This window comes from Hemiscyllium ocellatum, chromosome 1, assembly GCF_020745735.1.
Source record: "Hemiscyllium ocellatum isolate sHemOce1 chromosome 1, sHemOce1.pat.X.cur, whole genome shotgun sequence".
NCBI classification, from domain to species: domain Eukaryota; kingdom Metazoa; phylum Chordata; class Chondrichthyes; order Orectolobiformes; family Hemiscylliidae; genus Hemiscyllium; species Hemiscyllium ocellatum.
In genome coordinates, this window is record NC_083401.1 from 60611972 (window position 1) to 60625707 (window position 13736).

Genomic DNA, 13736 nt, shown 5'->3' on the forward strand with positions numbered 1-13736 from the left:
TGTTGAAATAAAGATAATGCAAGATCATTGTTGACAGAAATGCACTCTGAAAAGTCCAGATGTATTATACCCATTTATTACTATGGAAATAAAATAGACCAAACTTTATACACTTTGCTACAATAGATACATGTTTACAAAGAATCATGTGTCTTTCAGAATGGTCATGATATAAACCTGATGAAGGCAATCCTTCCATCATCTCTATTATCAGACCATAGCTTCACTCAGGGTTATCAAGCCACAAAAGCTGCACAGTTGGGTATAAACTAGAATTTGAGGCTGAGAAGGTAGTCCCTCCTGCTCCATTGCAGTTCCCATATGAGTTTCCTGTTCAACCCGTAGCCCCCTGAATTTCTTATGCTTTTTGAAAACTTACCTATCCAAACTCTTGAGGCACATTCTTCAGCAGCAACAGTGACTCCTGGTGACACTGCTGAAATTTCAGGTCTGTTGACCCTCTTGTTGAGCCAGCCTACTGTCTATAACTAAGTGGAGAACTAGCAGCTGGTTAATTTACATGCCAAACCAATCCCTCTACTAGTAAAGGCAGGTTTGGGACCTGCTTCCTACTTCACTGTTGGAGGTCAGGGGTCAGGCTGATGGTTCAGATCAGGTCAAGTTAGGTGGGGAAGTCGAGAGATCAGCAGGGAAGGAGGGTCCTCAGGTGGTGAACTTGGATCAGGAAGGATTTGGAAGTCAGTGTTACTGTTCTAGGATTGGACAGGCTGTTTGATAAGGGGTAGCTGGGGGTACCACAGGGCCAAGAGCAGCTGAGGATTATTGCTTCCTGCGGGAGTGGGTGGGGACTTGGGCATATTGAGAGTTAGGGATGGGTTGGTCAGTGAGAATCTGAAGTGTCATGGGGAGTTTTCAGGGAGGGCATGTGGTGGAATTTAGTGTTCATGAAGGGGAGTCAGTCGAAGGTTAGTTGTATAGTTACCCAGGAATAGGATCAGGACTTGTCCGTCTACATTTTCCTGAGTAACAATACAGATAAGTAAATCAAATTACTTGGAGACAATTTCAGAAAATCTTGGGGAGCTGGCAGATTTGTCCATTAGAAGTGTTGAAACCTCCAGTTCCTGTTGAGTCATTGCACTGGGATTTCTGTGGCATCTCAACTCATATTGTGGTCGGTGGGGGGGGGCGCAGGCACGCGGTGGATACATTTATGATCCAGAGGTCTAGACCCATTTGTACACCAATTAATGGTGCTAGATTTAAAGGAAGAAAACTTTCATATTTAAAAAGCACCTGTCATAATTGCAGGCTATCACAAAGTCTTTCGCACGCAAAGGGAGCCTTTGAAGTTGTTGTCATTATTATGGAAAAAAAGTGCCAGTTTATTTGTGTTTAGTAAAACCTGCAAATGAGGTAAATAAGCAGATAACCTGTTTTAGTGATGTTAGCTGAAGGGTAAATGATGCCTGGGATTTCTATTTGTGTTATTGGACCCTTTTTGTTTACCAGTTCAAGTTCTCATCAAAAAGGCATCACTTCTGATAGTTCAGCATTTCCCATTGCATTAGCACTGTAATGTCAGCCTGAATTAGATGATAACATTGTTCAGTACCTTCTCCCTTTCAGGTTTGCAACCCACTGTGGTCTTGCTTCTTGTCTGAGCTCCAAGAGGTAAACAGTAGATTATTTGATTAGATTGTAGTTGTGAAATGCAACCCAGAAAGCTACACTGCCCTTCAGTTCAAACAGGAAATCATTTAATAAGCTTGTATTGACCTTTGTGAAATGCTTGTCCTTTTCTTGGCAATAAAACAAACAGCAACATGAAAGTCATAACTAAGACTTTAAGAGACGAACTGGTTTTTGAAACACAAGTATCCAATTAGTGGGGTGAAACAGGAGTACATCCAGAGGAAATCGTTGTTGGAGCCAGACAATAAATAACGCTTGATCCAAAATGTTGGCATCTTTCGTACAGTTGCCAAAATGTGGTTCTAACACTGTGTATCACACCATTTCAGTTCATATTAATATTCTGTCATCTTAATGTCTCTTCTTGATGCATTTGGCACCTCTGCTGTCTTATGACTTCTGGTTTGACACAAAGTCATAAATTCTAGTTTATATCCAACTGAATTGGTAATGTAACCTGGTAACCTGGATAATGGTAGGAACAGTACTGAGTGCTATTCTGTCAATGATAAGGCTGACAATAGAACACATGGCAATTGAATCAAATTATCTTTATTAGTCTGATACAATTTTCATTCTGAAAAATGTTAGATTGTAGATGTTTAATTAATTAGGAACTGTTTAAAAAAAACAAATCGTGATCTAATTTTTTTCAGTAGCTGTAAGTAAATACAATGTATCTGAATTTTCTGATTAGCTTATTTTTAAATTCTTTCATGGGGTGTGAGCATAGCCGTCTGTGTGAGCATTCATTTGTGTCGATTGGCATTGTTATATTTCATAAGACTGATTAATTGGATGTACATAAGAAATACAATTCAGAGATACGTACTCCAGAAATAGGAGCAGGGGTAGGCCATTTGGTCCGTCAAACCTACTTTGCCATTCAGTAAGATCATGGCCATAACTCCACATTCTGACATTCTGATAATGTTTGACCATCGGCAAAGTCCTCGACTTAAATATTAGTTTCTCAAGCAAAAAGTGATTAGTTTTTTTTTATTAGTCCCTTGTATCTCACTGAGCACTTACAGAAAGTGAGTGAATGCAATGAAAGTGCAACTATATATCCAATCTTGTCAAGTGGAGTAGCTCTATAAAGACATATAGTTTGGAACTATTTAACTTAAGAATAAATATTGTGTGAATATACAAACCTGTCAGATTTGCAGACTTAATGTGGGAGTGGTCTCCTTGTCATGCTGGTGCATTTGTCCATATCTTCATTTACATCCTGATCTCAGTCAGTTTTCTGTGACTTGATTCATTGCAAATGTAGAGATTGGTGTTTGGATTCCCACTATGAGAAGGAAGCCTAGCATTATATGTGAAAATGCACTGATTAGATTTCCTTCAGTGTGGAAACAGGCCCTTTGGCCCAACAAGTCCACACCGACCCTCTGAAGAATAACCCATCCAGACCCATTTCCCTCTGACTAATGCACTTAACATTACGGGCAATTTAGCATGGCCAACCCACCTGACCTGTGGGGGAGAATATGCAAACTCCACACAATCGTCCGAGGTTGGAATCGAACCTCGGACTCTAGTGCTGTGAGGCAGCAGTGCTAACTGCTGAGCCACCGTGCCGTCCCTGTGATGTGGTAGCAGAAGAGGTGATGAGAACAGAAATGTCTAGGTAGAAGGCATCCACTGAAGGATTCATCTGAGAATGAATTATTCAGCAGCTAAGTGTCTGGTGTTGAATTGGAAGAAGAGGCTGCTTCAGATTCCTGCTCCTCCATTGTAGAAACTCCAAGTCTTGTCCCCTGCCGGCTTTCTGGACCTTATCATCACCTTTTATAAAGTGACACCATTAAATGGTGGCAACATAGGTAGAGAGGAGGATGATTCATTTGAAGTGTGGGCTCTGTGTCTCCTCCTTCCATGTGTATGCAACATACTGGAAAGGAACAGCTACAGTACTAGTTCTGGTCAGGCTGGAAAGCTAGACCCTCACCAATATGCCTTTCAACAGTGGTGAATCCATTGAGCATCTGAATCGGGTTGGAGAGGATGGAATGTTAATTTTTTTAAACCCAACACACCTGAAATCTATTAATTGAGGTTTTAATTATGGCTGTATGGAAGTTTCCAGATCTGGAGCACAGGTTTGAGTGTTGTGTTGGTCTCAGTTACGATGTTACGTTCATCTTTAAAGCGTAAGCAAATAGGTTTCTAGGGCCCCAAGAAGCTTAGTGAGGGCTGCTGAATGGAATAGTGTTTATTCTCAACACTGCTTGTCAGCCATGAAAAACAGGACTGTTTCCCCTGACTCCAGTCAACCTCCTGGTCTCTGCCCCCTCCAATGTAATCTGATTCCCTCCTCATAATTGGACTATAGTCAGCAATCACTCCTCTTCAATTTCATCTCTACACAACAGTCTCTTTTTCTGTCTTACTGATTCTCTGCAATCATCTTCCAACTATCCGTGTCACGTTTTATGCACCACCTGTTCAAAATAAAAATATTGCAACTAAGGAATTAGAAGTCCATGTCATTTACTAGAATTCCTTCTGTCAGCTGGAAAATTCTACCAAAACAAAGGGTAGAAACTATGAAACATTATATTGTTATGGATCAGAACAAAACCCCTCAAAATATATTAAGAAGATAGCCTAGACCCTAACGTTTTCTTACTTTTCAAGGCAACTATTGTGTTTTGTGTTTTGGATGCAATTCATTTGGTCAAACGGCCAGGCTTGAAGCTTAAGACTCACTTTATTCTTGCATTAAAGTTATAATACAAACAAAAGAAAGACAAATTGAAATAACTTAACTCTACTGGAAAACTTAACAGAATAATAGATTATTTAACTGTGAAACAGCACTGTTCCAATATAGTAGCATCTCATAAACACACCCTTGGCAAAGGCAAATTCAGTAAAATAGATTGTCTCAAATGCACTTCTCCAATGCAGGAGGAAAGGACATTAAGAGAAAACTCAGAACTCAAGCGTTTTGCTGTAGCAGGGAGAGATGAATAGCAGCTTCCAAACATCAATAACTACAGAAAGTTAAACTAAGATGCTGTCTGTGTGGGAGCTTGACCCCATGCCTTCATGCTGCTCCTATTGTTCCAACTTTAAAAAAACCCAAGGCCTCAGAAGCTGTTTACTTTATTGGCTTGGAACAGACTGCTCAATACCTGTCTCAACCTCTCTTCGTAAAAAAAGGATAAAATGCATCACTTAAAGTCATAGTGTCACCACAATATGCCCTTCACACTCAATTTAAATTTTGCATGCCGTTATTAGAGTACCAAAGAAGGGAAAGATGCATGTCTGACCTAAGAGCCAACACGTTTGATGGAATCAACTCCATCCAACAAGCCTACTCCTCAGAGATTGAGGAATTAATTACCCAACCTGAGCCTGCATCTCCTCTCCCCATTCAGTTACCAGGCCAGATCAACTCTCCAATTTAAAAAAAGTGCTAAATGAAATCATCTCTAACACTTTGTTTGCAACAACAGATGCATCTAGTCACCAGACAATATTTTTGTGAGGTACATGTGGAGTGGTAGGTGTGATGCTGTAATTTCAGTATTATTCACACTATTCCATTTAAAGCAAAAGGTTCCAAAAGGTAGAGCTGATACATTTGGATTTTTAAGATTTAGAGGATGAATCTAAACCATCCAGATTTTGGTGAATCTGGATTGTGTATTCAGCACAATGCTCATTGTCATACCAATTTTCACACCCCAGTATATCCAAAGTACTCTGAAGTAATGTAATTTTGTAATGTCAGCATGTTATGCATGATGTCTACTGTTAAAAGTCACTGTCCAGCCTGATTACTTGTTTGATGGTTTGACCCTGTTCTTCTACCAGGGATGGGAGACTGAAATCTGGTGATGAATTGCTAATGATTAATGGACAGTCACTGGTTGGACTCTCTCACCAAGAGGCAGTTGCACTACTTCGATCAGCAGCAGGACTTGTACAGCTGATTGTTGCAAGCAGGGTAGGTGCTCCTTTTCACTTGGAAGTTTTTGTTTTAGTTTTCTGCCTTTTCTCCCTGACCAAAAGCATGATTCTAAGTGTAGCAGATGTTGAGCAGAATTTAACTTTATCCCTGAAAAGGCATTTGGACAAATACATGGACGGGAAGGGTTTAAGAGAGTATGGGCCAAGTGTAGGGAAATGGGGTAAGTGTGGATGGACATTTTGGTCAGCATGGAGAAGTTTGGACCAAATGGCCTGTTTCCATGCTGTAGGACTCTATGACTCTATGACTTGTTGGAAAACCCCATGTTGCTTATTTCTTGGAGGACCTGCATAATTAGTTAACTGGACACTGTCAGGCCTCCCTTGCAAACAGTGCCCCGGTAGGGTGGCTAACCAAAAGGTTAAGTGGAGGAGACAAATGGGAACAACACCCCTGGCAAGTTTCCCTCCAAGACACACACTAACCTGATTTGGAAATATTTCGCTGGTCCTTCCCATTACTGGATCAAAATCCTAGTACTGCTTTCAGGCATTTGGATCTGAAAGAGTTAATACAGATTGAGTGCCATAAGCACCACCCACTGTTAGCGAGTTTTGAGAAGATTTACAGCTCAAGTTGAGGTTCTGGAGGTAGGTTTGCTCGCTGAGCTGGAAGGTTTGTTTTCAGACGTCCTTCACCATACCAGGTAACATCATCAGTGAGCCCCCAGTGAAACACTGGTGGCTTTTTATTTATGTGTTTAGGTTTCCTTTGGTTGGTGATGTCATTTCCTGTTCTTTTTCTCAGAGGGTGGTAAATGGTATCCAAGTTAATGTGTTTGTTGATAGAGTTGGAATGCCATGCTTCTAGGAATTCTCGTGTTTGTCTCTGTTTGGCTTGTCCTAGGATGGATGTGTTGTCCCAGTCAAAGTGGTGTCCTTCCTCATGTGTTTTTGTGGCTAGTTGCTTTTCATGTATCTTAGTGGCTAGTTTTCTGCCTTTTCCTGTCAGAAACCCTAGTCACTCTCCCCTACATCAAAGACATCTTGGAAATGACTGCCAGACTACTCAGACCTCTTGGTATCCCACAAACCCACCAACACACTAAAACAGCAGCTAATGAACTTGAAAGACCCTACACAGACAATAAGCAAAATGAATGTCATTTACAAAATACCTTGCAAGAACTGTAACAAACACTACATTGGACTAACAGGCAAAAAACTAGCCACCCGATACGTGGATATCAACTAGCCACAAAAAGACACGACCTACTCTCACTAGTATCTCTACATACAGATGAGCATTGACACCACTTCAACTGGGACAACACATTCATTCTAGGACAAACCAAATAAAGATATGCATGAGAATTCCTAGAAGCATTGCATTCCAACCAGAGCTCTATCAACAAATATATTGACTTGGATCTCATTAACTAGCCCTGGAGACAAAAACAGGAACTGATATCACAGGAAATAACATCACCAAACCAAGGAAACCTAAACACACAAATAAAATGCGGGCCATACCACCGGTGCTTCATCGGAGGCTCACTGATGATGTTACCCAGTATGGTGATGAAATGTCTGAAAACAAGCCTTCCAGCTCAACGAGCAAACCTATGTCCATCTCCCATTGTGATAAGGTCATGAGGACTAGTGGAGAAAGTAACTCAGGATCTTGAATGAGTGTTACCTTAGATCTAACAGTCTCTAATAACATGTACCATATCTGTGTAATATCTACATTGTTACAGAAATGCAATGACCTGTATTTTGTTTAGATTAGATTCCCTACAGTGTGGAAACAGGCCATTTGGCCCAAGAAGTCCACAATGACCCTCCGAAAAGTAACTCACCCAGACCCATTTCCCTCTGACTAATGCACCTAACATTATGGGTGATTTAGTACGGTCAATCCACCTGACCTGCACATTTTTGGACTGTGGGAGGAAACCAGAGCACCCAGAGGAAACCCTCGCAGACACAGGGAGAATATGCAAACTCCACACAGCAGTTGCCCTAGGGTGGAATTGAACTCAGTTCCCTGGCGCTGTGAGGCTGCAGTGCTAACCACTGAGCTGCCATGCCACTTACTACAAGATAGTCTTCTAATTAGATCAAAAAGTGGCTATACTCATCCTTAGCAGACTCCACAGACACATGAGGATTGGATTGGAGGCAGCATAGAAAATAAAGTGGCAGCAGTAGATCTGAAGATTTGTTTTAGCTTCAGCATAAAACATGGTAATCTAAAAAGGAAATCCCAATGGGATTTGAAGACTGATACAGCAGTGTAAGTATTGCTGAGAAGATCATTAGTAGCGATCTGATGAACGCTAGAGGAGAATACCTTGTGGTAACATTGAAGCATAGTTCAAACAACAACAGAATATATTTCAGCTGTGGTAATAAATGCTGGACAGATGAAATCTGCAGTTCCAAGGTGACTACAGAAAAACAAAGATCCAAATAGCTACCTACACAAATAGATGCATGAAATACAGCAGCCCCCAGAGAAGTATAAACCCAAAGATTTTTGATGGGAAATAGGTGACCCAGACCTTGCATTTTGTCAAGTTGTTACTTAAATCAGCAGGGATCTCACAGATTACAAGTTACACCAAAGCAAGTGCCACATTATCATATTAGCAAGCCTTGGTTGAGAAAACACTATTTACAGCTAACAGATGTGTGACTGCATAAACCAGGCAGCATTGCACTCATTAATAAAGAAAGGTGATAAGCAACTCTCCAGTATTATGGACAGGAAATACCAGAAAGCCTATACATACTTCACAACCAAGGATTCTCGATCCTGAGTAGAATTAACATCCATCTCACTCACTCAAAAGGCAGAAAAGGTTAAACAACCAGTCAAAGACACAGCCAAAGAACAATATACTCTCCTTGAAAAAAATTGACAAATGTTCAAATTAATTGAATCAGATTGCAACACGGCACAGTGGTCAACTGGTTATGATACTAGACACATATGTGATGAGATGACTAAGGAAGGTCAAGCTCAAGTTGAATATCTGACATATTTTCACCTTTCAAAGAAGAATCCTCATCCACCATTATGAATAAGCAAGGCAGAATCTTCAATTAGCACAATTGAAGAAGTGAATATGTTGATTTCATCAATAGTTCAGTCATTGATGGCAAACAACAAAGTCCAAACTAATTAAAATTGAAACAATAGCTTTCTCTTCAGAAGCACAGATCTGCAGGCAATTTGAGAAGAAAAACTCACTGACACCAGTTGAAGATGTGTTGCATACATCTAGATAGAAACCACCACTGAGAAGAGATGAACAAAAACTCAATGATTCATGGTATTGTGAAGAAAAGATTGCCATCAGTAGCAGCGATGATGCCATCTATGAAAGAAATGTAGGAGACTGAAGTTCAGTTCATCCAATTCAGAGAAAACTACAGTTCAATTGCAAGATAGTCCTTTGAAAGTATCTTTTATCTAACAACCATGCTACTAAGACCAAAAGAACATGTTTATGGAGAATAATAAAATCTCCACATTGCCTGAATATATAAGTTAATGACTTAGGGATAGATGGAATTGTAGTAAATGTAATTACATCAGTCAAAGTATAGCCAAATATAATAAGAAAAAAATGAAGTTTGGAGGGAGATGTTGTGTATAAGCCTGAAAGGGATTATACAGATTAAGTATCATAAGTACCACTCACTGTGATGAGAACTGGAGAGTAACTAAGAATCTTGAAGGAGAAAGATCAAAAGCCATGCCCTCCTAACAGCCTAATTATCTATACCAAATCTCTTTAATGCATAAATTGTCGCAGAGATGAAATCACCTATATTTTGTTTACTACAAGAAATTTCTCTAATTTGCCCAGAACGTTCTCCCCGTGTCTGCGTGGGTTTCCTCCGGGTGCTCCGGTTTCCTCCCACAGTCCAAAGATGTGCGGATCAGGTGAATTGGCCATGCTAAATTGCCAGTAGTGTTAGGTAAAGGGGTAAATGTAGGGGTATGGGTGGGTTGCGCTTCGGCGGGTCGGTGTGGACTTGTTGGGCCGAAGGGCCTGTTTCCACACTGTATGTAATCTAATCTAATCTTTATTCAAACCAAACAATATAGACCTTTGAGGAATGTATATCCAGGAGGTGTTAATGGCAGCACATACAACACTTCCTCACAGCAACTGGACTGCAGTCATTCATCAAGGCAGTTCAAAAGATCTTCTTTATGTCAATTAGAGATTGATTCAAAAGTGCTGACTTAAAGCCCACATCTCATAAAAGACAACATTTTAAACAGCTCTGGTATGAACAACACCACCGAGAGCTCTGGCCACTACTGGTATGACACAGGCCTAACTTGTGAGTTACAAGTGGATTCTCATTTAGAGGTCAACCTGGGCAGGTTGGGATTGCGGGGAGGGCATGGTTGAGAGGAGCCACCATGGACAGGAAAAAGGTCAACTGCAAGGGCAAAAGGAGGCTGGCTTTTGGTAGTGACCCCCAGCCCCCATTCTCAATGCATTGTTCCTTGATTTACAGGCACTGTGTGCCCTAAAAGGATCTTCCCTACTGAACTGTGGACAAATGCAGCAGGGTCCACTGAGTCTCTCCACCTGGGAAATCCCCTACCACTGCAAGTGTCAGTGCTATGAGGCACATAAATGGCCATTAAGTTGCTACTTAAGGGCTTCTGTTGACCTCTGGCAGAAGGCTGTGCTCCATCCTTTCTTCCTGATCAAATGGCTACCCTACCTCGAAACTTATCTTCAGGTTCGGAGACATTAAATTCCACCCATTCTTCTTACTGAATTTGTGAATGAAGGTAATCTTGATGGTAAATCAGGTGGGACGGTCGATGCTATTATTGACTCCATTCAATTTTATAAATATTTACTAATCACCTGCTACTACACACCTCTGGATCTGGTGGGACTTGAACCCGGGCATCCTGACCCAGAAGTAGAGACAATATCATTGCGCCATAGGAACCCCTCACTCAGTTTTATATCCACCCCTTTAAATAAATGGTTAATTGAGTATTTTTGTGTGAGCTACCCTGTGCAGTTAACCTTTATATGTTGTACCTAGGTGAAGAGAGACCTTGTTAGAGGAGGTAAGATAACTAAGCATCTGATCCATTATAAATAATGCTGCCCTTAATCTCGGGAGTAGCTCTCAATGATTGGATTTTCACACAAAGGTAACATGAAATATCTTTGCCTTGAATTTTTAAATACATTGTCCATATCTCCTGCCAAAACTTCTTATGGGATAGCAGAACTCCTGTGAAAATGGTGTGTACCATTTGTTTGGATGTCTTCCTGTGTGCTTTAATTAAAGAGCAACAATTCCACTTGACTCCAATCCAAATCCTGCTACTGGTTTTAAATCTTCTTTCATTGTATTTAATGTTGAAGCTGGTTCCAATTTTGAAGTCAGCACCAGGAATCTGCACTGAATTTCGGCATCAGATATAAGAGGTGCCTCCAGCAGGGTTACTCTTAAGCTACTAGGCCTTCTTGTCTGAATTTGGCAGAAGGATTGAGTTTAAGTAATGGAAAGAAATTGGGACCACCAATGCAGAAATTCCGGGAGCTGATCATGGTTATGCATTTATCCCTTTCATGAAACCATACCACTGCCACTTTCACTGCTCCACAACAACTTGTAGGAATCCTGTAAAATGTTTTTAGAAGGGTAGACTAATTATAGTGTATAGGAACACAGGAAGTGCTCAATAAAAGATGCCAAGATCTATCTAGTTTCCTATCTACCACCCTGGCCTTGATATAACAATAATGGAGTTGCCACCTGATTATCAAAGTCAAGGAATCTGATCTTAAATATGAATGCTTGTTTGGGCTTCTTACTTTCCAGGAGTTCAAGTTAATAAACTGAAGCCTAAATCTCCTATTTGAAACAATACAGATGCAGGCATTTCAGCATATGGATGTGCAAAGATGGGCCGAATAACTTTCTTTATCTGTTGTTATCTAATGATAATTGTGCTGCAGGAGTTGTATAATTACAACTTTGTTCTTTTGTCTGTGGATGGTATAGTGTGTAACCTTTTAAACCCATAAATCATTTTTGTTAAAAATTGAAGTCATGGAATCATACAGCACGGAAACAGACTCTTCGGTCCAATTGATCCACGCCAATCATGTTCCCAAACTAAACTTGCCCCATTTGCCTGCGCTTGGTCCATATCTCTCCAAACCCTTCCTATTAATAAACTTATTCGAGTGTCTTTCAAACATTGTATCTGTACCTGCATTCACCACTTTCTCTGTTAGTTCATTACACAAACCACTCTCCATATAAAAAAAGTTGCCCTTCAAGTCCCTTTGAAACCATTCTCCTCTCACCTTCAAAATCTGCCCCCTAGTTTTAAACTTCCCTATCCTAGGGAAAAGACCCTTGTCATTCACCTTATCTATGCCCCTCATGGTTTTATAAACCTCAGTAACATCACCCCTCAACCTCCTATGGAATGGAAAAAGTCCCAATCTTTCCAGGCAACATCCTGGAAATCTTTTCTGAGCCCTCTCCAGTTTAATAATATTCTTCCTATAACAGCGTGACCAGAACTGCGCACAGTAGTCCAGAAGAGGCCTCACCAATGTTCAGTACAACCTCAACGTGCCGTCCCAACTTATATACTCAAAGGTCTGAGCAATGAAGGAAAGCATGCTAAACACCTTCTTAATCACCCTGTCTACCTGTGTTGCAAATTTCAAAGAATTATGTACCTGAAAACTCTTGGTCTTTCTGTTCCACAACACTATCGTACCATTTATTGTATAAGTCCTGTCTTGTTTGTATTACCAAAATGCAAAATCTCACATTTATCCAAATTAAACTCTATCTGCCACTCCTCAGTGTTCATATGCAAGTTTCATATGATAGTTCATTGCCTTAGTAATTGTCTTAATCAGAGGAAATTATGTTGCATGTGGCTATCATTTTATATCAGTGCCCTTTCATTCATGTTGAATTATTCTTAATCCGAATATGCTATGATTAAAACATCTTTAAAACCGATGATTTGCTGATGAATAATGGTTTTATGTTTAATAATGTTTAATTCATGGCTTGAATATTAAATTTAATTCTATTCATGATCTGGCTTTTATAATACATTACCCCCGGAGATTGCAATTCCTCAAGAGATTGTATCTATGAATTCCTCCCATTTATTAAACAGAAAGCTGTCTCTTTCAAAGATTAAATTGAAAGTAGCAGCTTGTACAGCCTTATCCAACTGAATAGCTTGAGAAAGCAAGATAATTTTAAAGCATATTTTAAAAGATTTTTTCCACTTGTAAACTTAAATGAAGATCCATGGTACTACAAGGCACCACCGACGTTTTTTTCTTCATGTGGTAAGTGGCCCACCCTTAATTCCCTTGCGGAAGTGGTGGTGAGCCAACTACTTGAATGTCTGCAGTCCATATGGTACAGCTACACCACAGAACTATTAGGGAGGGAGTTCCAAGATTTTGATCCAGCGATGTTGAAGGAATGACAATAGAGTTCCACCTCAGCATTGTGTACATCTTGGAGGGAAATTTGTAGGTGGTGTTAACTTATAGAAGAGAAGAAGAATAAGAATTAACTTTATTGCTACATGTGCTCACATGAGTACAGTGAAAAGATAAGAAGTCACCACTTGCAATGCCATCTGAGGTATGTAAGGTATAGATTCTTAAGTACAAATTCTCAGAGAAAAAAAATTAGAAAAATAAAGAAAAAATGCCCGGCAATAAATTAGAACAACAGAGCAATAAGAGTTCAGAATAATTTCATCTAACCCAGATTGTGGCAGGCTTCACCTCGAGGCCAGGAGTGCTGGGAGTCTGAGTGCATGTCGAGGTCGGGTGTCTGAGTGCACGCCGAGGCCGGGAGTCTAAGTGCACGCCAAGGCCAGGAGTCTGAGTGCACGCTGAGGTCGGGTGTCTGAGTGCACATCGAGTCTGAGAGTCTGAGTCCATGCTGAGGCCAGGTGTTCACACTGACTTTCACCCTGGACATTGCCAATGTTGCCTGAGGATGGGAGGTAAAAATAAAAACTACACAAAAGGAGAGAGGAAAAAAAATAGTCAGTTTCTGGTCATGGACAAACTCCCACCTCCGCCTAG

General features: G+C 40.4%; 1 protein-coding gene across 4 annotated transcripts in view; it reads left to right on the forward strand.

The window, feature by feature from the left end:
• The window catches only part of pdzd2 (PDZ domain containing 2), a 379487-nt gene that overhangs the window by 186162 nt on the left and 179589 nt on the right, over positions 1-13736 (forward strand). For all 4 annotated transcript variants that reach the window (XM_060856701.1, XM_060856926.1, XM_060856854.1 and 1 more), the window contains exon 4: positions 5494-5626. In XM_060856701.1, coding sequence (XP_060712684.1) covers positions 5494-5626 — 133 coding nt within the window. The remainder of the gene's footprint in view (positions 1-5493; positions 5627-13736) is intronic.